Source organism: Falco punctatus (assembly GCF_963210335.1).
Source record: "Falco punctatus genome assembly, chromosome: 5".
Classification (NCBI taxonomy): Eukaryota; Metazoa; Chordata; class Aves; order Falconiformes; family Falconidae; genus Falco; species Falco punctatus.
This window is the reverse complement of record NC_137584.1, coordinates 88,135,926-88,161,158: the sequence shown is the minus strand read 5'-3', so window position 1 is coordinate 88,161,158 and position 25,233 is coordinate 88,135,926. Positions and strand designations below refer to the sequence as shown.

The following is a 25,233-nucleotide window of genomic DNA, read 5'->3' as shown; positions in this document are numbered from 1 at the left end:
GCTGGGTGGGTGATGGGCTGGGTTGTCCCTTCCCCGGCCCGCAGGGGGTGCTGGGGCGCCGCGCGGCGTCGTTGCGTCATCAGGCGGCGCCCGCGGCTCACGCGGGCTGTGCTCCGTCCCGCCGGCGGCGGCCGCTCCCGGGCCTGAGGTGAGGCCCGGCCCGTCCGTGCAGAGCAGAACCGCGGGCTACCGGTTAACGATATGCGGTCTCCCGCTCCCAGGGTCCTGGCTGCAGCCTTGCCCCCCCACCCCCCCTTGGCCTCCCGCTCCCAGGGGCCCGGCTGCAGCCTCGCCTCCCCCCCCTCCCCCCCGCCCCGGCCTCCCGTGAGGGGAAGGGTGCAGGTCGGAGCTGTGCTGCAGGCAGATACCTCCTCCCCCCTCTCCCCCCAGGCCAGGGGCCTGTTGTGCCTTGATTCACCGCCTCTAGAGGGGCACAGGCTGGAGCCCCGGGTCCGGGCTGGCACCATCGCGGGGGGAGCCCCGGCAGCACCGAAAGCTCCCGGGAGGCACCTGGAGGGGCCTGGCTAGAGGGGGCAGGGCCTGGCCGCTGGCGGTTGTCGCCGGGAGGCGATGAGCAGCTCGGCTGGGCAGCCAGGGCCTTCCCTGTAACGCGGGACGCTGAGGGGGGCGGCAGTGGCTCCCGAGGGGTGCTGTGCAGTGAGTCCAGCAGCAATTAGGCTTCCCATCCATGCACCCCATTCTTCCTGCTAGTGAATTGACTAGTGGAAGGGCAGAGTGTTGAAAGAAAACCAGTTGCAGTTATGGTGCGCTTCGTGACTGAAAGGCATTTCAGACAGGGCCTCTGAAGCTTTTAAACCCAGCAACTGAGTACGTGGTGTCAGTGCTGCAGGCTGGCAGCCTTCCATGAGTGAACTTGCCAAGGAGTGCTGGATTCGTTGGGCATCTGACCCTGAAAACCGTATCTTAACATTTCCTAACTTCTAGTATAGAATTACATTTTGGGAAGGTGCATAGCTTCACAAGAAAGCCATGATTTCAGCTTTCTCAAAGTTTTGTCGTGGCAGTGACTAGCATAAATTCTGTGCTTAAACATCAAAATGCTACAGTAGTGGTCAGCAGTGACTGGAAAACGTTTTGTTCACGATACTTTCAGTTAAAGGCAGAAAGGCAGGCATGTTTATTTCCTTGATAAGTTGTTGCAACAGTGCGTTGTTTTCAGTGTACAAGTGCACCAATGGAAAATTAATGGCCTTCAGACCAACTTCTGTGTTTGAATAAAAAGTACGTGTTTACATTTGTGATGAGTTTGACTAGCTAAAAATGATTTTGATTTCTTAGAAAAAAATCGGGAGGCTGGTACAGAAGAAGCACCAACTGCTTATCTTGTTGAGATGTCTTGTAGTCCACTGTTAATAGAAGCAGCGTGTTCCAACTCTGAGATACAGGGAGCCGCAAAAATGAGAAAAAATGATGCTACTTCCAGATGTTTGGTGAGTGCTTAATTTTTTAATTTAATGTTTGTAAGCATGTGTTGAAAATTAAAAAGGTGTTGCATGTTTTTTTTATTTTTCCTGAGAATTACAACGGTCAAAATTGTGAACTCAAAATATCTGTTGTTTTATTGATTGGGATGGCATACTATACAAGTATATAAATACATTTCTATTGTGTATTTCTGTTTATGATAATTACGCTGCAGTAGTTCGTTCTCTCAAATATAAAAAAATTGCCATTGCTACAAGAATGTTTTGAACTAACAATATTGTAGCTGAGTTCAGTACTGCAGAACAAAGTCCAGTTCAGTTGTGTGGTCTGCATCAGTTACTGCCCTGTCAGTACTTGTGAAGGTCCAGGGGAATGAATGACTGTTCTTCCAACCCGCCTAGAAGCCTCTAAAATGTCTCTCTGGAGAGCCTGTAGTTGCCCTGCAGATACCTTGTGCTGCCTGTAAATAGTGTCTGTTTATTGTGTCCTAGCAGCCTATTTCATTTGAGTCGTACAGCTGTGATGGAGCTGTGTTGTCAAGATCCATTACAAACACACAGCCAAACAACCAGCCCTCCAGTTTTTCTCTGGTAGCCAGCATGCTGTCCAGCAAAACAGAGTTTTCAAAAAAACCATCTTTTGCTTTTTGAAAATGTTACCAAGTCAAGTGGCTTTCAGACAGTCTGATAAATAGTGTATGGAGCAAGTGGGATTTTTCTTAGATCTTCTGTTGTGTATCCAGTTAGAAGGGACACGTGGGTCAACATCATTGTATAGTAGATAATAACTACATATAACAAATGAAGTATCAGCCTTTACTGTAGCTGAGATCCCTGGATGGCTACTTACCTTTTAGTAAGTAAAGATTCAAACTGATGGCATTACTTGCAGTAAAGAAATATGTATCGAACATGACTTGGGTGTATTTGCATTGGTTTTGCAGCCAGGGTTTAGAGTGTGGTTCATTTCTAGAGAAGTAAGTTGAAAGAAGGGTAGCAAGACTTTTCTGGGTTTTTAGTTGGTTGGTTGGGAATTTTTTTTTTGACAAACAGGTGTTTGTTTGTTAAACCTGCTGTTTGTCTTTACCTCTACATGTGGAAACTCTATAGCAAGGTGCTGGTAAGGCTCTTCTATGAAACTTGAAGTTTGTAGCCTTTCAGATATTTCCTCCAAAGGTCTAAGGAGGTTTTTTTACTGCATGAAGGTTTCTATAGATGTTGTTTTTTCTGAGCGAGGGGGAAGTGTGGGGGAAAAAAATAAATAATTTCAGGCAATGGACACCATCCCAAAAGTAGGTAGTTGTCCAGGCTGCATTTGAAGGGCATAACTGGTACAAACTTGTCATCTATTTCTTCCTCCCCTCTTTTGTAACTGGGAAAAGGTACTAAAGAGTAAATGTTTTTTCAGGTTCCTCTTTCTGGCGATAATGAAAGCAAACCATCAAAATCTATTCACAGAAAGAGAGTGCTTCCATCTTGGATGCTGGAAAGAGACCCCCTGGTTCAGAGGATTTCTGAGCCTCTAAGGGAAGGAGGTAGGTTTGCAGTGTAGTACATTTGCATACCAATATATATTTGTGTGCTTTGATATAACTTTAATTGTAATGGTGGTGATAGAAAGTATTAATTTGTTCCTTCTCTTCCCGTGCTCCATGCCTGGCAGCCAACAGAGACTGACTTCTGCCTCCTTTGCCATCAGTCCTGGGTGTGACAGAGCTCTTTCTGATCAGTTGGGTTTCATTCTGGTGTTTTTTTTGTTTTGGTTTGGTTTGTGGGGTTTTTTTTAATGCCAGGTAACATACTGTCTTCGGACAGCTGCGTGTTGGGAGCCCTTTCCTATAAACTTGCCTGTTTTGTTTACTGTGTAAATTGTAGGTAGCTTCTGTGCCTTTAATTCCAAGCCTTCTCAACGTTTAAGTCACTCATGTATTGCCCTTCTAAAGTGAGATTCTTCTGATTTCACAAGTTTTACAGGTGGGGTTTTTTGGGTGGTGGTGTGTGTTAGTTTTTGAGCTGTGACTGAATCAAACTTGATCATTTAGTCCAAAGTTACTTCGTAGGAGGAGTAACTCATCACAGCGTAGTAGTTTCTTACCAATATGAGGCTAAAATAATATTGCATTCCCTCTTGTTTGTTGTGCAAAAGGAAACTGCTGAATGTACGATAAACTGCTGCCGCTGTGTATCAGCGGTAGCGGCAGCAGAATACTGTGTGAAGTTACTATCAACGGGAGACACAAGGGTGCCGCTTTGGCACAATCCCAAAAAAATTTGCTAGCATGTCTGGCTTTGGTCCTGGGAGCTTGTGAAGACTTCTAAACCTGCCACTAGACGTTCTCTGACAAACTTCCGGCAAGGCACTTACTGCTCTGATGGCTTTTACCATGGGGACCGGAGGACTCAAGAAACAAGAGGACGATGACTACGTACATTAATACTCCTCCAGAATTTCTGTCTTTCTCTGTACTGAAGACTGCGTGCCCCACCCTGCTTGCTGTTCTGTGGGGAGGTGGTTTAGGTGCTGACTGCTGAGTTTCCTTCGGTAGTCAGTCTTCAGTGTATGAACTGTGGCAGGCGGGTGTGTGTCCGCTCCTCTGTGTCCGACAGCTAGTTTTTTAATTCCTCTCTTCCCACCTCCTGTTTCTGCTGAGGTGGTGTAATGCCCAAGCAGGCCCGCAGAAGTGTTTCATGCGGTGCCTGACCGATTGCTTCTTACATCCTATAGTAAATGCAGGTGTCTGTATAGATTGACCTGGGCAATTGTGGCTTAAAGACATTAGTTGTATGCCATTGATGACCGTGCCTATTCCTTTCCTCAGAAGCTAATTTTGAGAAAATTAGAAGAAGCAAAAGAAACTTTACTTTTTTTATTATTGTTTCATTTCCCCCCCTTACTTCCCCTTTCAAACTCTAGACTGTTCCCTGCTGGCTTATTCCCTCAGCTATAAAAATTGCAGGTACCAGAGGACCTCTGCTGACTGTCTTTGGTCCTGCGCTAGCGTGATTGCTTTCTTGCCTTTGGAGGGGGTGTATGTGTGTAGGGTGAGGGGTTTCGTTTGTTTTGTCTCCGCAAGTACTGTACTTTTTGATATGTATGTGTATCTAACGCTTGTTTCAAAGGCTGAACGCTTTGGTCAGGTAGCTGTAGAGATTTGAAGCTGTGTGGGCTGGGGACACCTGTGTGCTGTTGAAGGCCTGACCTTGGGGGAGCTAGGGATATGTATGAACACTACTGGAGCTGTTTAAAAAATCCCTATGTGAGGGAATGATTCTAGTTTAGGATGGGCTGCTTTAATAAAACAACCGATCTCTTCTGCAAATCTAAAATATTTCCTTAAAACTGTGGAACGGTTTGCATCTTGCTAAGGTGATATTGGGTGGGAAGGTAGAAAGGTAGAGAGTAAAACTAAGAGGCTGCCCCTTTTTTGTTTTTCTTCTCCCCCTGTCTGTCTTCTTACTGGGAAGGTAACGCTGATTTGTGATTTTGAAGTCAAACATTAAAATTTGAACCGTTCCTTGTTTTGTAAACATGACTCTGGCACATGGCTATTTTTTGAAGGGGGAGAGTTTTTGAAGTCTTGCAGAATGGCATCAAGTATTTTCCTTCTGCATGCGTTTTGCAGCAGATGGAGCTGTCTGGCCCTGGCTGTCTCCCAGCTGTATATCCAGCAATAGCACTTCAGGACAGAGATCTTGCGGTTTTCTGAGCTGTGAAGCTTTCCAATGGGAGGCACAACGTTCGCTGTCTTTCTGTTGGTTACTGGCCGATGAAATAATGGGCTGTGATGTGGGTGACTAGGCAGGTGGGCATACCCTGATTTTGCCGTGTCCTAATTGATGTTTGTGTGCATAAAGTGGTTATCTGAGGTGATACTAACACAAAAGATGTGTGGTAAAAGTTGTCCTTGGACCGTGTAGTTTACTGATCCGCTCCTATTGTGGAAATGAACTTGTCAGTGGCACTGAGACAGTCAATCCCGAATATCCTTTGCCACATATTTATTGTTTTCCTGCAAATTTGCCCCTCAAGCATCTGTTTCATTCTAAAATATGCTTTTTATTCCTGTAAGCAGGGAATGAAAAATGTGTGGTTGAAACAGCACATGCCCAGCGCTGCGACTTCTCATGCTTTTTGCCCAATGTTCTGCTTCAGCGCAGATTTAGATTTCTAATGTGGTCAGGATTTCACTGTAAAAAGTTGCATTCCAAAAGAACCCTTTTGTTTTTCTTTTAAGGTAGTAGAATGAAAAAAGGCCAAGGGAGAGGAGGAAGAAGTAATACGGCGTCATTAAAACCGCAAGTAAATGTGCAGCAGAAAAAGAGATCAGCTTCTGAAGAAACTGCAGAGGATTTTGAAGGTGAAGAGCAAGATGAAGGGAAAAGGAGCTGTCTTTCCATGCCTGTCCCTTCATCTCAGGTAATTTTTTGGCTCAGGGAAGAACCGTGGTATTTCAAAAACTGAGCATGTAGCTCACAGTGTGGTGTTGAAGGCTGGGTGTACGTGTGTTCTGCTTGTAATTTGTTGTTCAGCAGTTGTTTTGAAATGCCAGTCCATTGGAGAGCTCTATAGCGAGGACGGTGGAAGCCTTCATGAGAGTAGGTTTTTTGCACTTCTTCCTTGGGATCTGGAACTTTGGCTCCCAAAGTTCCACAGGAATACCAGACTTTTCAGCTTTACAGCAAGAGGCTGGTAGACATGGGCCAAAGTACTGGTCCTAGGAGTGGCTTGGTGTGTGGTTTCTTTCTCCGAGAACTTTTTAGGGATAGGTGATGGTATGACACTGATGTAATGTGGTACTGGACTTTGCCCAAACTCGTGCTGTTCTCGGTAAAGTTTTATGGTCAGGGAACGATGGTACATGGCGTAGCAACTGCTGCGCTTTGAAGAAAGGTAGCATGGAGTGTGCTTGTGCCACGATCTCAAAATCTGAGTCAAAAAAGAAGGACAGACAAGAAAAAGTAATCTGAAATCCACAATGCTCTGTGGCAAGAAGTGAACAGATGCTTCAGCTGGTCAGTCTCTGTGTGTCCCCAAATTACAGCTGCGTTTATAGGCAGTGAAATGCTGCTAGTAATGAAAAGAGGAGGATCGTTATCAAAGTGAAACAGTATTTTGGTGAGAGCAAACTGAGGCTTTCACTGACTTTTCCTGTAAGTGAACAGCCTGGGGGAGGCGTTTCTAATCTCTAGCATTAGAATTGGCTGGATCTGTTCTAGGATCTATAAAACACTTAAAATCCCGTTACTAGATAATGCTTTGTGGATTTTGACACTGAAAACTCTTAGGGTTTTGTTTTTTAATTAAATCTTAAGGTTAGCTGAAACGCGTTACTCATGGCGAGCGTACCCTTCGGGATAGTTGGGATATAAAGTAGTGGCTCTTTTTATCTGAAGAAGTGTTCTGACTTGTGAGCTTGTATGAAGCCTTACTTATTTTCTCCTAATCATTCTAGAAATATTTCTTATCTGAAGCACAGTGTACTTGCCTTCAGAACTTTGCAGAAAAAATAGTAGGTTAGTTCAAGCACAAGTAATAATCTTAGAGAGCTCTAAAAGACTGGCATTTTGATATCAAAACCAGAATCACGCTGCTGCTGTCATAATTAAGGCAACTGAGAAAATGTCCTGTAGGGTAGGAACTGAAAAGATTCTTAGTTCTTTTAAGTGCCAGCAGCCACCAGGTGGCAGAGAGGTCACACATGGGTCATAACGAGTGCCAATAGCGCTGTTGTCTTTGGTTTTCTTTGATTACGACCTGTTATACAGGCATGTAATACGTAGTATGAAGTATGTAGCAGAGAAGTCACAAGTGGAAGTGGCAAATTAGAGTCATTTAGTTCTGCTTTGCAAATGAAGGCTTATTTCCTAAGCGGCAGTTGTTTACTGAGCCTTAATTTGGGAGTCTTAATAAAAAAAGTCACCTTTGTCTCCAAGCCGACTTACTAAATATGCTGCTGTCTGGATCATTTGATACTAATTCTGACTTTGCCCTTTCTTAATCACACCCGAGGCAATTACATTTGAGCAGCGGTTTTGGTTAACAGTTTATGAGGCTTGCATTGAAAGGAACAAAATCAAATAGGTAACTGCCACCTGATTTTCCAGCTCTGCCAAACACATCCATGTAAACTAAGTATACATCTCCTGGAGGAGGAACTTAGATCACAAACTGTAGAGAGCAGAAGCTTTTGAATAGTTTGGTAATGTACCAAAGTAGTTCAGCCTTCGATACAGGTCTGCTTCTGGGTGACGTCTCAGTTGTTGGGACAGTGCTCTTGTCTTGGTTACGTATCTCGTATCCTTTTTCTAAAGCACACATCTCTTATTTTCAGCGGACGTGTGTTCCAAACTTTAAAATGCAGGATTTGTCAAAAGGGAAATTTTTACTTAATGGTGTCTACTGACAAACTCTTGTATGATTTGGAGTCACAAGCTGAAGCGTTTAAGATTTATTGGGGTGGGATTAAGCTCAAGGTGTGTGTCATGAATTCCCTGTATCTCCTGCATATACATAAATAGATATCTTCCATCTAGCTTGCTATTTAAGGGATTGAAATTGATTATTGTATAGGAGGGTACGTTCTTATAGAGGCTACTGTATCGTCACATGTATAATCCGCATTCATTTTTCAGGAGCAGTACTTCTAATCAAAAGTTAGTGTAAACTGAAGTCCTTGGACTATTCACAAACGAGGTGGTGAGAGAGGAGCCTGACCGTGTCGTGAGGGAACTGAAGCTGAGGACGGAAGCTCTAGAATAAGTTTTCCTTTAAAGTGCGTGTGTGTTCTGAACTTGAGCCTTTCATTCAGCAGGTGTATTTAGCAGCTAACTTGAGTTTGGAAAGTGGAGTAGAAGATTTTAAAGGCTGGCCCAGATGATCTTTTGAGGTCCTTTCCAACCTGGGCTCTTCTATGATTCTCTCCCTTTGAAAACAGGAATGATGAGGCGGAGTTGACCTTAAAGCTTTTAATTCTGAAGCGTGTACATTTTCAGGTCCTTCAAAATGTAACCTTGTTCCACAGAATGCATCTGGATTTCCTCTTGAGAATACCATGAGAAACATGGAAGGAAATGGCAAGACCGGAACAAAACCCCCTGGAAGTTCTCTGGAAAAAAAAGATAGGCAGCTGCATAGTAAATTGTCTAAAAGAGTAGGTCAGATCTCCAGTAAAGAAAATAGAATTGAGGACACAGAAAACAAAGAGCAGATTACTGGTTCTACAAGCCAACAAGCTCACTGGGGCAGGACTTCCCAATCTTTTGGTGCCCAGGAAGGGATTCTTGAGCCTGATGCAAATCTGGATTACAAGACTGAGATTTCTGATTCAACCAGAAGTGCAGATACTTCAGAAAGCTCCAAACACAACAAGCGTAAGAGGACACCTTGCATGTATGGAACAGGCTGTTACAGGTAAAGCAAAAATAAAACTAGCTTAAGCTAGCTTGTTATTAAGAAGTACTGTCTTAGCTACAGAAGAGTAAACAGTAAAGCGGTTACAAGCTTTGATTTGAAAAAGATCTTTTGGTAAACGGGGGACTGATGAGAAACCAGTGGCATAACAAGAATCCTAAAAGTCTAAAAGGAGGAGCCAGGATGTCTTGCTAACTGCCAGTATAGCCTAAACAAGGGATGATTTACTTGAGCAAATTGAACAGTGCAGTGTCGTAGGAAATAAGAAACAAAGGTCCACTTTAAAAAGAAAAGAAAGAAACCCCGCTGTGTGTAGAGTACATGTACCAGCAGGGAGAAGAGATGTAAATGATTGAAATGCCCAACATAGACCCTGTAGGCTTATTTTATTAGCAGCTGAAACTTTTATGAAAGATGAAGTTATTGCATGCTTTGTGATCTGAATATTTAAAATACTTACTATTTGTTATTCCTAAATAATGAAGAACTACTTTTGTTATAACTTGGCCAGTCTGCACTTTTGGGTTTTTTTTAAAGCGTTCGGACCCCCCTTAAAACCTGAACAAGTCACACTTATAAACTCCCTGTTAACCCTTCTCTGGTCAGTACCCTTACCTGGTCAGTGTCTTTGGTGATACTTCAATTGAGGGACAATATATTATTTTTTTTTTCTGCTACTCATATCCTCTCGATTCACGGTGAAGGATCTGTCATACAGATGTTTTGTGCGCTACAAAGGTTGCAACGAAGTTCAAAATCTCCAGTGCTGCGTGCCTGGTCTCCTGCTCGTTCTTTCTGCCCAGGCAAGGTCTGTAGTGTGGTGTGTTAATGTATTGAATGGAAGATAGGAATCTAGAGGTGTTCCTGAGGCTAGGAAGTGACCAGTGACGTGCAAACTGCATTTTGGAGAAGGTTTTGAGCTCCAGATAAATCCATGTACATTGTAAGCACAAAAGATAAGGCTAATCCAGGAAGCAGGGGGGCCTGTGATTATTTTTTTAAAAATTATTATTACTGTTATTACTTTTGTATTTTTTTCCTCTTCCCCCAAGCGGCTTGAGCGATAGTAAAACCTGAGGTTGCTCAGAAAACAAGCCAGGACAAGTAAAGGGGTTCTTGTATGTATTTGGCGTGCCTATTGTTGCAGGTAACGGTATATCAAAAGCGTAAAGCTGTCGCATTAATGAACGCTACAGACTTCAAGTTTACACGTAGCATACTTTCACGCATCTCAATTTTTGCCCTTAATGATTATGAGGGAAACATGTTGTATTAGGCAGTCAAGCTGATCCGGTAGTCCAAATGCAGCCTTTAGTTTGCTCCAGCTCCTTTTCTTTTTGCTCAGACAAGTTTTCCCCTGTGTGGGGGTTAAGCTGGTGTAATGCTCTGACATGCTGAAGGGTTCCTAATGTTTTGGAAGGCAAGTTTTAGTTACAGGTAATGTGGAATAGGAGTCTGCAGGTGCACATTTCTTCTTGGGTCTTTATTCTAAAACATTTGGCGGCAGCTCTTTTGGGAAGCGTTGCTTTATAAGAAAAAAGAATGCTCTGAAATAGCACATAACAAAATCTTACTTTGTTGGAGAAATTTGTAAATAGGAAGTATCAAACCCATCGGTTCTGATGTTCAGGAGCTGTCATGAGACAAAACCTGCTTGTTTGCAGCAAAGCAAGGTGCTTTGTAGTCTGTCTTGGTGGGCTTGCATTAAAAGCAAATACTAAGGAGTCATTCTGCATCGATGAGATGGCTGTGGTGGAGTAAAGCAAGCCATTGCAGTTACCCCTGTTTTTGACAGAAATGTACGCGTGTGTGATGTGAATGGACGCTTTGAAGGAACACATGGGTAGCGTATTCAGTTTTTCATGGTGTGGTGTTTTCCTTGAGCAAAACCTGGTTTGTAGAGTTGCTGAGGAAGAGAAGCTGCTTTGAGTGCTCTTTTCAGTACAATGAGTAGTTGGTTTTCGTCTCCTTCCATTCACCTTATGAAAGGTGTCTTCTGACGCAAGGTGCTGTAGGAGTCAACGTCTCAAATGAGGACTGCTTTGGTAACCAAGCCATTTCCTTAAAGTGTTCTTTCTAGGTGAGGTTTCATAGTCATCAAATGTCATTTATCCGATAACTAAATGCTCTTCAGTTTTCTAGTCTTTATTTTGTGAACTGCTGTTGAGAGACACTTGCCTTCTGGATATGACAGGCACCTTTGGTAGGTGCCTGGCAGAACAGCACAAACTGAAAAGATGAAATGTTAGTTTAGTTGATTTTATTAGACGTCTCTTACACAACACATAGCTGAAACATTTAGGAAATAACTTTGTAACCCATAGCTCAGTTTCTTAGTTTATGAATTGAAAACCACTGCTTTAGAAAGAATCCAGCTTGATTCACAGCTCTCGCTCCAGACATGATTCTTCTTGTTGTCCTCCTCAGTGTGAGATTCTCTTTCTGTGGTAGTCTGAAGCTTTTACCAAATCGAAAGAAACTGCTGTTCCCACTAGGAGGCAACATGCTCTGTGTATGTTATGCCTGACTATATTTGTTGTCAAGGAGCTGACCCTTTGAATACTGTCTTTGGTTCATTTTCTTGTCTGCTGCTTGTTTTTCCCAAGTTAGAAGAATAGGGAATTAAAAATAAAACCCAATCCGAACCCACCCCCCGATTTCAAGGGCTGCATAGTAGCGGTGTGATACAGCTGAACTCTCATCTCTGAAACTGTCATTCACAATTTTGGTCCAGGGTTCTGTCCTTTTGCTAGCCGGTGATACTGTTCTGTGCTGACTGGGTGTGTGTGAACCTTTCCTGGAACTGTCAAAGCAGGGCACGCTCAACCAACCTTTGGATTTGTGTGTACATTTTTCGAAATACTTTGATCTTTGTTTGTTTGTTTATGAAAATCAGTATTTTTCATTTCACCTTCAGCTTGTACCTCTGGCAGCTACAGACTTGCATCTGTCTTTTTTTGAGACCTGTTTTCTAATAAGACTTACAATTTAGAACTTACACCGCAGGTGTGTGTAAGGTGTTTGTAACTTCAGACTTGAATTCCATGGCTTTACAGCTAGTGCGGGTAATTCATTATATTTTCACTACCAGTTTCTTTAGTAGGCTGAGAAAATAAGCCCTTGGGGTGGCAGGAGTCTCCTGCATGTGATTATGAAGAGCCAGGGATTCTGACCTTACCACTTAAATTTGCTTTAGAAGAAGCTTTTAAGATGCTCTTGGGAGCTGCATCAATGAAAACTGTCTTGAATATTTTACTGAGCGACACTCAGCTTCTGCTTGAGATGACTGCATCGATTTTGAAGAACTTTCTAAGTTTTACTTGTGTAATTATTTGTGTAATTTTCTGCAACGCAAAGCGCAGGGACACCAATTCAGAGCTTCTGTATATGTTTATGAGAAGGCAGGTCTCCTAAAACTTTATTCTTAAAATAGGCTTTTCATTGGTTAATTTTTGTGCAAGTAAAGCTTAATGATTTTCTTTTGATCATACTAATGACATATTCCTATGCAGCGAGGTTTTGTTGTAAAACTAAATAACTTTGGAGTGCAACTTCCAGCATGAAAGATGGTGCGCTCTTACAACCGAGATCTCTTGTGTTCAAAAAAACCCAAACAACCCTCAAACAAACCAAAGTCCTAATAAAAGGAAGAAGATTTTTGCAAGAAGGGATAATATTTGCTTAATAGAAGCTATGCACTTCTCTGCTGCTTTTCATTTTGCTGGATATTGTTGCACAACATGTAGAAGTGGAGTGAGTATAAATTATCCACATCAAGGTAGGATAAACTATGATTTTTATTTTTTTTTTCTAGTCCTGAGCATCTGAAGTAGGACATGTTTAAGGTGCTTCACAGGTAAAGTATAATAACTTGAGGAGCATCATCCACTGGCCCAAAAAATCCTGAAGCCCAGTGATAGGAAGCATACATCAAGACCCTTTCCTTTTTCTTATTGCTTCCTCCTATACTCTTTTCTCTCTTTCCTCTCCTCTCTCTTTCTTTTCTCTCCTCTCTCTTCTTTTTTTTTTTTTTCTCTCCTGCAATAAGGGCTGTTTGGTATTGGCCAAATAGCTTTTGAAGTAAATTTTTGAAAGGAACTGGCTGTCACCTAAAACAGAATAGGGTAGCTAATTGACAGCTGTTAGGCCTTCTTTCCTTGGTGACTAGGATCTTATTGTAGGAATAAGTATTAAAATGATTTCACAGAGCATTAGCTGCTTCTGTATCCCTTTGAGAAGATGAATTGTGTTTCAAATGACCAAATTAAAATTCTAGCTAGTATTGCTAGCAAGTTAGCTCTGTGCATTTAGAAAACAAAGCAAGCGGTCTCTAAAATTACTTGGTTTCATCCCATTTATTTTTGAATGGCAAAGGAAGTAGGCAGCCAGCCTGAATTTGGTGATGTTTCCCGAGAACTTGTGGAATAAAAGACTGCTAGATGCAACTTTGCAATGATACCTAGTGAAACAGTATTGACTTACCCTACAGTCTGCAGAAATTAACAGAAAAGACCAGGACGAGGCGTCTGTCAGCTGTGTAAGTAGATCTGAGGCACACTGGATCTCTGATAAGTAACTCATGGAAGAGTTGATCTGTAGCTTGCTTGCTGAGCTTCCTGAATGAAAGGTACCAGGCAAATGGAGATGTAAAGTATTAATACTAAATATCTAGTCTTTGTTTTGGTGCCTGAATGGTTAGTAGAGCTCACAGCACTCAAGTAGTCATTTTGCCAAAGCTGTAACAAAAGCTTTTTTCTTATGTTGTTAGTTGAAATGCTGAAATTAATACTGTCTGTTCCGCAGAAAGTTCCAAAGAGCCGGTTGTGAATTTAAAGGAAGGAGTGCCTGTGGTCAGTGAGGGAGCTGTTGTGTATGTGGCTAGCTACATACATGGTTCTGGCTTTGTGTTTCTCAGTGCAGCAGTAACAAGTACAAATTAAAGCAGTACTCGCTCTAGTTTAAAGTTGTTCCTCTTGCTTGAGGCAAGCAGGTAACGTTTATAATTTGCACAAACATGTTGAAGTTTATGTGTTCTGGGCATTGATGTGGTAAATCACAGAAGTCTTTTGCGGATATCTTTTGGAAAATCATTTCTTAAAGCATCTCCCATTTCTTCCTTTTAAATACGCTTGAGAAAAAGTATCTCTAAAAGAAATCATTAGGGAAAAGTAGATTTGCTTTTAGTACAGTATGTTCACACTGTGACATAATTTTTATGTAGTGTCTTTTGATCTGTCACCTGAATTTCTCCTGAAGTCATGATGTGTTTTTCTGTGTTCTTTTTAGCATCGCTTTACAGAAAATCTTCACTAAGTGATGTTGTTTATAGTTGCCGTGTCTTGTACGGTGTGCACGCAAGCCTGTTGCCTAGAAGCAGTAGAAAAGGCCTTTGAATGATGCATATATGTGTATTCACTGCTTGCTTACCTTGGATTGGACTAAGTGTTGTAGAGCACGAAGTCATGGATGCTGGTAATGCGCTCTCATCACTGACGTTGGTGTGGCTCCGAGTTGTGTCTTACGGTACAACTTCATGTCGTCGTTGTGATTTGGTATTTCAAATAAAATGCCACGGTAGCCAAGGCAAACCTGAGAGCACCATCAGTGTCATGTCCAGTAGACTGCTCCGTGTTTTGCCAATTGACAGGGTCGGTAGATGGCACACAGACACCAATACACAAAATAACCTTGCTTTACTGTTTGTTTCAAATTAATGCCGAAAATAAGGCATATGCACGTACAAAAGGGTTAGCCTACGATACCCTGATTCAAGCGGTGAAAGAGATAAGCAAGGCAATGCACCCGATCATTACTATTCACCGTTAGCTGTAGTGATTAAGACAGATACATCACCAGTTGCCCTAATACATTACCATCACCCAGATCCGCAGTCGCTGGGGATCTTGTTGCAGCAAGGATCTGGAGAGCCTGTCCCGGCAGCTGGGAAGTCCTACGCAGGGCATCTGGTAGGTGAGGTCTCCAACGTCACTGCGAGAGGCTCCGGCTTTTATACTAGGGAATAAACAAGTTCACATAACTTCAAATGCAGAGACTTCTGGTTTCACTCTCCTGTCAGATCCCACCAAAGCCTGGCCAGGGCTCAGGGAGGACCCGAGGGAGATTCCTGTATCTGCTGGATTTTAACCACAGAAAATACCTGGTTTCATGGCCCTGACCACCTGCCTCTAAGCAAGGCAGGACACACGGTATCTTCACTAATGATTATATTTTATCTGTCTTTCGCTAATGGTCATACATAGTTAATGATCGTGCATATTTCGCTGATGTTTGGATACTAAATATATTTAATGTTTGGTTGGCGGGTTTGTCTAGAGGTCAGCTTTGGCTCGGGGCCTGTTGCTCAGGCCTCAGTACTTCATCCCTCTGGAATAATACGCTGGCATTTGAAGTATTCAAGTGAGAAGTACCTTTCATACGGAACAGAATGATTGAGACGTATTGCCTAAAGCTCACAGGCGATCACCGGAGAGCGTGGGAAGTCTCCAGTGCTGCAGTTGCTCGGCTGCCAGGGGTGATCCTTGCGGCTTGAGCTGAGACTTTGCGAGAGGTTTGTATGGCACTTGCATAGCTCCAGAGGGAGTCCTAACGAGCCAGCTGCTCAGTAAGATTCGTGCTATATGACTACATCAGGAGATTGTGTATGTGTTGGAGGTCTGAAACTTGGAGCTGGTGGGAAATAGGAGAATTCGTGTTTTAACCTCCTGTGGCATGTGCTGAGACAAAACTTTTCTTCTCTTACCCTGAAAGCAGGTCTTAGATTCTGCATAAAATTAAAAGTTAAAAGCTGCTCTTTCTGTAACCACAGAAAAATGAGTTGTCACTGATTCAGTAACACCTTTCTTGTCTCCACTTCTTGCGTAAAAATGGAATAGTCGGTTCTTGATCTATCTTTGTCTTTTGCAGGAAGAATCCCCTTCACTTTCAGCAGTTCAGTCACCCTCACGATGATGACTATCATGAAACCGAGATCGTAACTCAGGATAACAAAGATAACCGGCCTGAATGTCCGTATGGAACGGCTTGTTACAGGTAAGAAGCACTGTGCAAAATGGCTTTCCTTGTTTTACCGGTTAAGAATGTTCTCCCCTGGAGTTGCAAAATGGCTATAGGATAGTGATGTTAAACCTCGACTGTGGCCTTCCAAAATCTGCTGTGGACAGACTTCTACCTTTACACCACCCAAGTCTGTGCAAAATTTTTTTTGTGATTTCAGCCGGCGAACCTGAAGACTTGACTTTTGAAACCTATTCAGCGGCCCAAAAATCAAACCTTTTTCACTTTTCAACATGTAGTAAACTGTTCTTCTTGTATAGAAACAATAATTTATTGTTACGCGTTGTTCCTGATATGTAACTTTTAGTTCAGATATTGATAAAATATTTGTTGAGGTTTTGTACAAACTCTCTGTTTTAATCCGTATTTGATGTGTAAGCAAGCATAATTTAGGTACCAGCAAGAAAATGCAGTTCATGGCAGACTGCTGCTTCTTTTAACCACTGTTGATTCAAAAGATCCTTTTGTTCCATGTGTTTCTCAACATCTAGGTTTTACACTTTTATTTAGCAGAGTTTCATGACTGCTTTGTAATTGGTGCAATGGACAAAAGGATATATTTTGAGGCAACAGCCCTTCTGTGGGGGCATACTGAAACGAACAGCTGCTGTTCAAGATTGTGCTTGAGCAAAAACATTTTCTCTCTCTCCTGGGAAGTGTGATGATCCTAAAGAGCGTGTTCTTCACAAAATGTAAGAAAATGAGGGTAGCTTTTAGGAAAAAGCCATCTTACGTTCAGCTAACACAGAAGTATTTCTCATCTGAAAAACATCTGTGAGATGAATTTCTCATCTCGGGAGCAGGAATCTGGGTTTATACCGGTCATGAAATTGCCGACATGCTTTCCAGGAGTACAGCGGAACTAAAACTGTCTCCCCTTGCAGGTAAGACAACTCCTGTGCTGCATTAGTTGATCTTTTCTTAATCTGCGTTTCATTCTTTTGGGGGTAGAAGCAACAGGTGTCATTTGAAGGGTTTTCATGTTATTTTTGTTGTCTTTATCTGCTGGCTACTACTTGAATACCTAATTGAATTATCTAAGTGCTATGCCTTGAGTTGGGATCAAATGCTCTGATGCTGACAATACTTGCAAAACACTGAATTAGGCAACTGTTTTTGTTTCAGTACAGTGTATTTAAAAAAAGGTGTACTTGCATGTTTTTATTCAGATAACTATCCCTTCTAATGCACATGTCATGTACTTTGGGACAGCAGTAGCCATAAAACTGTAAATCAACTTGAAGTATGTGAATTTGTCACGTTATTTGACATGAAAATAAGGTATTTCTACTGAAGAGTATGCTGGTTTTGAAGGATAAGAAAACAAATAAATAACTAGTTTTACAAGGCGGTCTTCACAGCAAGGGTGTTTTGTAAAATATCCCCAAAATTCTGCAGTTACAGAAATCAATCTTGTGTTTCAAGCAATGTCACGTGGTATGTCATTCTTAAATAGTGGGCTTTCATTCTTTTCAGAAGCAAAAATTATGACAACTGATCCAGTTTTCTTCCAAAGTTGGATATATTTTTTTTATTTTCTGCAAAACAGTAAATTGAGCTGAAACTATTTTAACGTGCAGCCTTGAGAAAAGCCTCTAATGCACTAACACAACAGATTAGCACGATGTAAGTGGGACTGAGTTAAAATATTAGAACAGCATTGGATAACTGCTTGGGGGGTGGGGGTGTGTGGAGGGGGATAAATCAGCGTGTTGTGACCTGGATCACAGCCTGAATGAGGGGAGCATTTACTGCAGATCCCAGAGTAAGTTTAATTTTATTTTTTTCATTGCATTGATGCTGTTTTTTAATAGAAGACATACACACTTGTATGTTGAACTTTCTGGATTGCAGCAGCATATTGCAGAAATGAATAATCTCTCTTAACAATCCTTCTGTGTCCTTTCCCTGTGATAGTACTTTGCGACAAGCAATAATTTTCCCAAACTATTTGATTTGTAGCTTTATGTTGCAGAATATTGAAGCTTTGCCTGGGTATCTGAGACTTGTGATGCACTGGGCGTGCATTGTGCTTTATGCACCAGAGGTTCATGTTCTGGTTTCGTTTCTAGTGAGAGTAAATAATTGGATCAGTTCTTATTATGCTGAACAAATGCATCTCATCTTACAACTTTGGGAACTATCTCATCTCTTGGTTTTGATCAGCTTTTTTTTTTCTTTTTTTTTTTTTAATTGAAGGCCGAAACAAGAGGAACTCTTACTGAACCCTATTTTTTTTTTCCACCCTACATTCGATATGCTGAGACACTGCAGTAAAGCACTGGTCACAGAATTTTATTTAAAAAAGAAATTAAAATTATTCACAAGATACAAAGGAGTTCTGGGAACTTGCTGAGTTCTTGTTAAGCGTGGAACAAGGTGGCAAATCAAGCTTGTACTGTTTTCTTCTTTGCAGGAAGAATCCACAGCATAAGCTAGAATACAAGCACAGTGCACCTCCAGGTAAGCCAAGTTGTTCAGTATAGCTGAACGAACCCCAAACCCAGTAATCGATGCCAAAACCTCGGAATAAAATGCTTTAAGTGAGTAACACTGCATTTGCGGCTTGCTCTGTGTTGCCCTGCGCCGTTGCTCTTAAGCATGAGGTGCTGCCCTTGACACTGATAAGGAAGTTCAGGTTGCTTGGCCGCTGCACACTTAACATTCACTTTTTTAAATGTTTTTCAACTGAAGCAAGATGGTCTGGGTCAGACACCCTTGATGTAGTTTGTATGCTTTGTATCTTAGGATCTGAGAAACATGCCACGTGGCAAGTGGCTGTTTTCATGAGTTTAACATGTTTTATTGAAAATTAAGCGTGGTGTAGTGTGATCTTAGCAGCTCTCTCTATTCTGCTTCCTCCGTTTGGAGCTGGAGTATTACAGTGAAAACAGGGAATACACTAAAGTATTTCTCAACATTTCAAATGGATACTGCGGTAAATTTTCTCTATAGCTTTTTTTCCCATCCCCATAGCATGTATGTTCTGTTGAGGCTTGGAGAGGATATAGTTAAAACTGAACCTGAGCTTATATTCTAAAAGTCTTTCTATGTTCCAGTAACTAGACTTGTTGCAAAACACAGGGGAATGTACTGTTTACATTTTGTCTGTTCTTAGAGAATTCAGAGAGATACTTTGCATTTTTTTGTGCTTTTTCTTAATTATTGGACTTGGAGGGTTTTTTTCCAATTTAATTCCCAATGCAAAGAACAATGCTTTAGAGCAGAACAGTTATGGAAATGTAATGATAATGCATTTTACTTTAAAAAATCAGGATTATGACGTTACTCCTGCCCATGGCAGCAGGGTTGGAACTACATGACCTTTTTGGTCCCTTCCAACCCAAACCATTCTATGGTTCTATGGTTAATAAGGAGGAATTGCATTTATGGAAACAATGGTGTAAAATATTTAAATGCTTTGAAATACTGCAATTTTCTGCTTTAAAAACCGCAACCAGTACTGATGACATTTGTCTACAGGCAGCATGGTTCCTACTTGTAAGAGTTGTTTATCTGGGTAATCTTTCAAGAATCATTTAATAAAAAAAAAAATAGGTCTTTTGGGGGCAGCAGAGTAGTTTTTACACTTGTGAAGACAGCACAACCATTGCAGCATTTCTTTTAATAAGTCAGTCTTCTGTTGTAGCAACCCCTAGCAATAACCCTTATTGCTATGTTGTACTCTGACCTGACTAATAACATTTCTTTCTTTAGTAACTGAAAGACGAACACGACAACGAACTTCAAAAAATGGTACGTTCTGATGGTATGAATGGGCACATCATCATGGGATGCAGCTGATCTGCTTTGGGTTTTGGGCATTTAGTAGTGCTGGAGATGCTTGATAACACTTACCCGAGGAGAAGGTAGTCGTTATTTTAGTAAAACTCTCCTTCCTTTTTCACAAGTAATAGTGCTGAATTGGATTTGTGCCAGGCGTCCTGGCTGAGCACGCCTGTGCTTCCCTGGAAGCGGGCAGCGAAACAAACAAATGTTTTAAGGAGAGACGAGTGTGACCAAACCAATTCTTCCTTCCTTAAAGAGGGTTCATAATAGGACGAAAGGAGCCAGTAGTTCATCCACAGCTAGTTAAGGTTACCCCATGAAGACTGATGGCTCTTGAAACATTGAGATATTCCTTCTGCGTTGCATTGACCTCGAAATAACTTTCAAATGATACCTGTGGATGTGGTGATGAGCTTTTCTTAGATTTACTCTGAGGTATTGATGTTACAGGCTTGTTAGGACTGAAGTGTAGAAGAAGGGTAATGCCTTTCAGCTGGGGGCGACATTCACTGTAAACTACGCACGTGTCCTGCAAAGTTTAGTTTCTAGGCATCAGTGAGCATTACGTAGTATCGCAGGCAAGCTGTAGTCTCTCTTGATAATGTAACCTGTAATACTGTGTATGAGTATCTCCTCCATTCACCAGCAGTACACCTAGCTTGCTTTGCGGCTGCCAATAATATTAGCTTACATGTTGCAGGTGCATGGGCTCTAGTTTTAAATATCCTTTAGGTCTGTTTCCAGGCATCTTTTGCCTGGAATTTTTTTTGTCTCAGTTTGGCTTCCAAATGTGAAGCTTCCTGTTATTTCTAAAAGAATTTAAAAGTGAGCTTTGAAGAGCAGTCTGATAGTCTGATAATATGCCGTATTCACTGGCCTGAACAAGGCATGAGGATGTGGAGCTGCTGCCTCTCGAGTGGAAGTGGGAACTAACTTGATGTCTTTGAGATCACCAAGGTGTGGCTGGACATTTCCTAAAGAAATCTTCAAAATAGAGAGATACGCCTTCTAGAGAAAGTAAATTGAAGTGCAAATAGCTGTAGCTTTCTAGACAAAGTGTTTTGGCCTCCATTCTGTTCTGTGACTTGCTTTCCACTCAGAAATGTATTTCCCATCCCATTTCCTTATCGTGTATGTGTGTACTTTGGCTGCCACTGAATGCTTGGTGTGGTTGTATCTGTGCACTAGCGTGTTCTGAGGCATACTTGTTAGCTGTATGCTTTGCCACATCCCATGATGCAAGTACGAGCCCCATCTTGATCGCCGCTGCCTTGCAGAAATGTGCATTGTAGAGTGGTGAAAATTGTTAGCAGCACTGTAAGTGCAGCGAGTGGTTAAGACTTTATAATGAAGCAAGCTGGACTGTGTGCATATCTGAAGCTAATTAAAGCTAATCTTGAAGGTTTTAAATTGTAGCTGTGCCTTTCATAAGAACACCTTCCTTACTGGAACGGTAGATCCTGCGCGTGCAGCTCGTGGCAGGTGGTCAGCCAGGTGTGGCTATGGATGGAAAAGTGCTTCTCTTGTAAGCGTGTAAAACTTTGACGTGGGAGTGAAACTCAATCTGTTAAATTCAGCTCCTCTTCCTAAGAACGAACCAGGGAAAAATTGATATTCCATGCACAGTGGGAAGAAGGTAATTCACTCGTTAAAGTTCTGTTTGTATTTGATGATTTTTTTAAATTTATTTTTTCCCCTCACTATCTTGTTGACTGGCTTGCTTAGTTGTCTTGAGGTCAAAGCTTGTAAAAGGTTGCACTCAGCAAGCTCGCATCTGAGGCGGTCGTCCCGAGCCATGCAAGATCACACAGGCAGGGTTCCATCAGCCTTTATTTCGTGCTGTTTGGCACAACTGCACTGTTAAGCACAGCAGGATTAATTTCCGTACAAGTGTACTGAAACTCCGCCAGCCAAGAGAAGAAGGGTGCCACCTACATGGTACTTGCCACGTTTAGTTTTTAACATCGTTAGTGTAATTGCTACGAGATGGATTCCAAGTTGCCCATAGAGAATGTGTTCTGTGTTCTGCGAAATAGTCTAAGGCTAATTACTGGGGGAATAGCTGTAAGAGACGAAGGAAAAAAAAAGGAGAAAGGCTAGAGTTACGGTGTCATTACATTGTCACTGCTGAATGACCTTACTACCTTGTTGCTACTGGGACGAACGACCTGCTGTGGCTATGGCCTATGCATAATTCTCCTACACACTTCTTTGTATGTTATCTAGCAAGCTGATCAGGTCACTTCCAGATACAACCCTGTGGAAAGGGGTGGTCAGCAAGCTTTTTCTCCCCACGTAAAGGACATGCTTTCAGAGAATGTTTCAAGGTCATCTTTATAAATATGGAACAGGGGAAAGGCAGGATTGTGCTTAATGAGCAGCTTCAGGGGCTGTGGAGCTGAATTAGACTATAGCAGAAAGAGCTGGCGTGAGAAGACCTGGACGGAAGCGCATCATTTGCTGCTGAAATCTAAACACATTGGTGGATGGGGATGAAAAACATAGTATGCTCCTCGTACATTTGTAGGAAAAATATGGAAGTCATCAGTATTTTTTGCAGAATTCCTATTTCTGTTGTAAAATACCTGCAGTGCTCTAAGAGCAGCTTTTCTTTGCTAAGCAGGTCTTGGGCTTATTGTTCTCACAGGCCTCGTCTGAGAAGAGAGGGTTTGTTCTTAATGTATTTAGCATCTTTGTTTCAACGTCTCCCTCTGAGGCGTAACTCCTTCTGCACAACCATAGTCCGTGATTCTTAGAAGAAATTCTGCTGTTATGGGTAAACATGGGCATGATTACTTTCCTCTAAAGTCTGGTAAACAGCAAACTAGCAAGCATCATATGGGATTACAGCTGAAATTGACAGTTGGACATTTTCAGGATTTTCTGCTAGGTGGTGCACAGTATAGATTGCTGCCCACAGGATATCTCTTCAGTTGTAGTATTGGCTGCGTCACACGTGGCTGACTCTATTCGAGGTAGTCATTGGGTGCCTCTGTAGCACAGTTCACCCATAAAATTGTGTAGCTTTGAGGGACTTGACTGTAAATGCTTTTGAAAACCTTGGGTGAGAGCTGCTATAGAGTATAAAATGTTAATCAGACCATAAGATAATGCTGGAATAGTAACATTCCCACTAGCAGAAAAATGTAACTGACAGAGGATGTGATCTGACTACATCAGGTGCTGGTGTTCTTGCTTGTTCACCACACGCATAGCTTGAGTGTCTGGAGCTCTGACCCGAGGTTTCAAGAAGCTGCGAAGACATACGTGAGGTTGGTATAAACATGGCTGATTTGGACTGGGTTGTGTAGCTGAGAAGAAAAGCACATTTCTAGTTTCATATAAAAGATGATAAGAACTGCTCAACAGATAAATGACTTGTATGAGATCATTGACAGGTTATCTCCAGATGAGAGAAGAATGCAGAAAGCGGAGGCTGGGGGGAAAAGGAACAAATAGAGCTTTACTCAGGGGTATGACTTAAGGGCAGCATAACATGAGTGGAATATTAACAGACGGTGGCTAGTTAGGAATTGTGGGCATGTAGGAAAAAGGGAGGTAGCATAGGCTGGTAGAGCAATGGTTGTGCACATCTGGCAAAGTCCAAAAGCAGTGGAAATCAACTTGTTAAAGGTTCACAGCTACTGGTAAGTCAAAGGAGAAGGCAATGCTGCTAGGGCGGCAACTTTGCCCAGATGCTACCGAGTCAGGTAGATAAGGCTTCTTCAAAAAGCAGGATTACCCTGTCTCTGGGAATTGGTTTAAACATGCCAACGTATTTGAGCAATTAAAGGATGACTGCAAGACAAGCTGCCTAAAAAACGTTTAAGAACATGCTGTGAGCAGCATCCATTTCTCATACATAGAGGTTTCCAAGTCTTTGATTCCTGCCAGTACAGAGTATTGTGACATACTGTGAAGACAGAAGGCAATTTGATCACAACGTGTAGGTTGTGCAGAAGATGGATAGGCAGCAGATGAGACAGCAGTGCGATAGAATAGACTGAACTGGGAAATGGGTAGGCTGCCTCCAGCTCAGGAAAGAAGTGTTCAGCATTTGTTGTTTCCTTAACCTGTGTGCAGAAAGGAAGCACAGACTACCCAGCACAGATCCAAGTTGAGAGCGTAGGAGGCGAGTGATCTATGAGATTGTCTTTGCTCCCCTGAAGCTCAGGAAGGAAGTGAATGGGAATTCAAAGCCATGTCAGCTTCTAAAGAGCAAGAGTATAAAACAGCCCTAAGTAAATATGGATGGGTGCAGGCAGAAAATTTAGGGTCAGAATAGCTGTCTAGCAAGAGCTAGGGGCTAAATGCCAAGAAAGATGCCTCGTTTAGGTACAGAAGTAACGGGAAGAAGACCAGGGAAATGGTGTATGCCACTGCTTCAGGAAAGGAGAGTTGTCAGAAGACGTTGTCTGATACTGGTTTCTTCTGATATCAGAAGACGTTGTCAGAAGAGGCCTGATTACTGTTTTCCAAGTGCTGGAAGAAAAGCCACTAGGGAGAACTTTCTTAATTGATCAGACTGGTAAGCCCTGCAGAAGTGGTCAGAGAGGGATGGTACAGCTTTTCATAGTAGTCTTGAAAATCACATACAAAACTGTCAGCATGGGATAGAGTGCTTTAGTTGAGCCTTTCTCCTGTTGAGGAGAGGGGCTAACTAGATGGCCCCTGCAAGGTCTCTTTAGTTCTGTATTTATTATTCATGAATATATGGCGTTGTTGTCCCTACAGGAGAAAGGGCTGTGGAGAAAGACGGTGCCAATGATGATGAACCAAATGAGTATGACCTTGGTGACAGCTTTAGAGGTGATGAGGAAGAGGAGTGCGAACCTACCGACGAAGACTCTGACTGGGAACCAAGTTCAGAAGACAAGGATAACGAAGATGTTGAAACGCTTTTGCAAGAAGCGTCTAGATTTGTTAGAACCAAAAAGTAGCTGCATGGAACGATGTTACAAATGTCCAAGCTGGTTATGGTGAAACATGGATGTGTAAGGAGGGGAACTGCTTTGAAAACTGTTTTTTCCTCAGTGATGCGGGCACTGCAGGAGGATTTTAATGAGGGTGAGGGGATTCAGCAAGGCCTTTCTTTTCCGTATGGGTTTTTTTGTTTTGTTAAGTGGTGGAGCCAGAGGACTGAGCTCTGAAACTTTTTTGTGTTCCCCCCCCCCATCTATCTCTTATGCAGCACCATTGGTATTTCATAGTTTGAAATACAGTTTTAAAGGTTGTTAATGCTTCTTCTTGCAGTGCTTGAAAGAAATACTGGCATTAAGAAAGGCTTTTCTTTTGCTGAAAGACAGTATGTACAGTGTTGGATGAAGGGGAGTTACACTGCCCACCTGCAGTATCGCAGACTACTTCTTGGCCATCACTGGGGAGTTTGTCTAAATTTTTTTAACGTTCTTTTGAGTTAGTGCAGTGCTACTGGCTTTCCTCTTGGGTGTCATTTCTTTGATTCTCTTGATGTGCAGGAGTTAAATACAGAATGTGTAAATCACTTGAGAACAG

The 25,233-nt window shown here is 42.1% G+C and overlaps 1 protein-coding gene across 7 annotated transcripts; it reads left to right on the top strand.

Annotated features, from left to right (window-relative positions):
- Nucleotides 1–63: 63 nt before the first annotated feature.
- LOC308064525 (aprataxin and PNK-like factor) lies at nucleotides 64–25,233 on the top strand. Of its 7 annotated transcripts, none has more exons than XM_080389119.1 (9): nucleotides 64–148; nucleotides 1,300–1,451; nucleotides 2,854–2,984; nucleotides 5,685–5,862; nucleotides 8,468–8,856; nucleotides 15,781–15,906; nucleotides 18,347–18,393; nucleotides 19,648–19,686; nucleotides 24,454–25,233. In XM_080389119.1, the coding sequence occupies exons 2-9, from the start codon at nucleotides 1,353–1,355 to the stop codon at nucleotides 24,657–24,659; spliced, it is 1,215 nt and encodes a 404-aa protein (XP_080245245.1). In that variant the 5' UTR covers nucleotides 64–148; nucleotides 1,300–1,352; the 3' UTR covers nucleotides 24,660–25,233. The 7 variants fall into 7 exon arrangements, with proteins under 7 accessions (XP_080245245.1, XP_080245246.1, XP_080245251.1 ...); XM_080389120.1 differs by lacking the exons at nucleotides 64–148; nucleotides 1,300–1,451 and adding exons at nucleotides 3,109–3,174; nucleotides 3,592–3,963 and having other exon boundaries at nucleotides 2,886–2,980; nucleotides 5,681–5,862; XM_080389125.1 differs by lacking the exons at nucleotides 64–148; nucleotides 1,300–1,451 and adding an exon at nucleotides 3,109–3,190 and having other exon boundaries at nucleotides 2,889–2,980; nucleotides 5,681–5,862.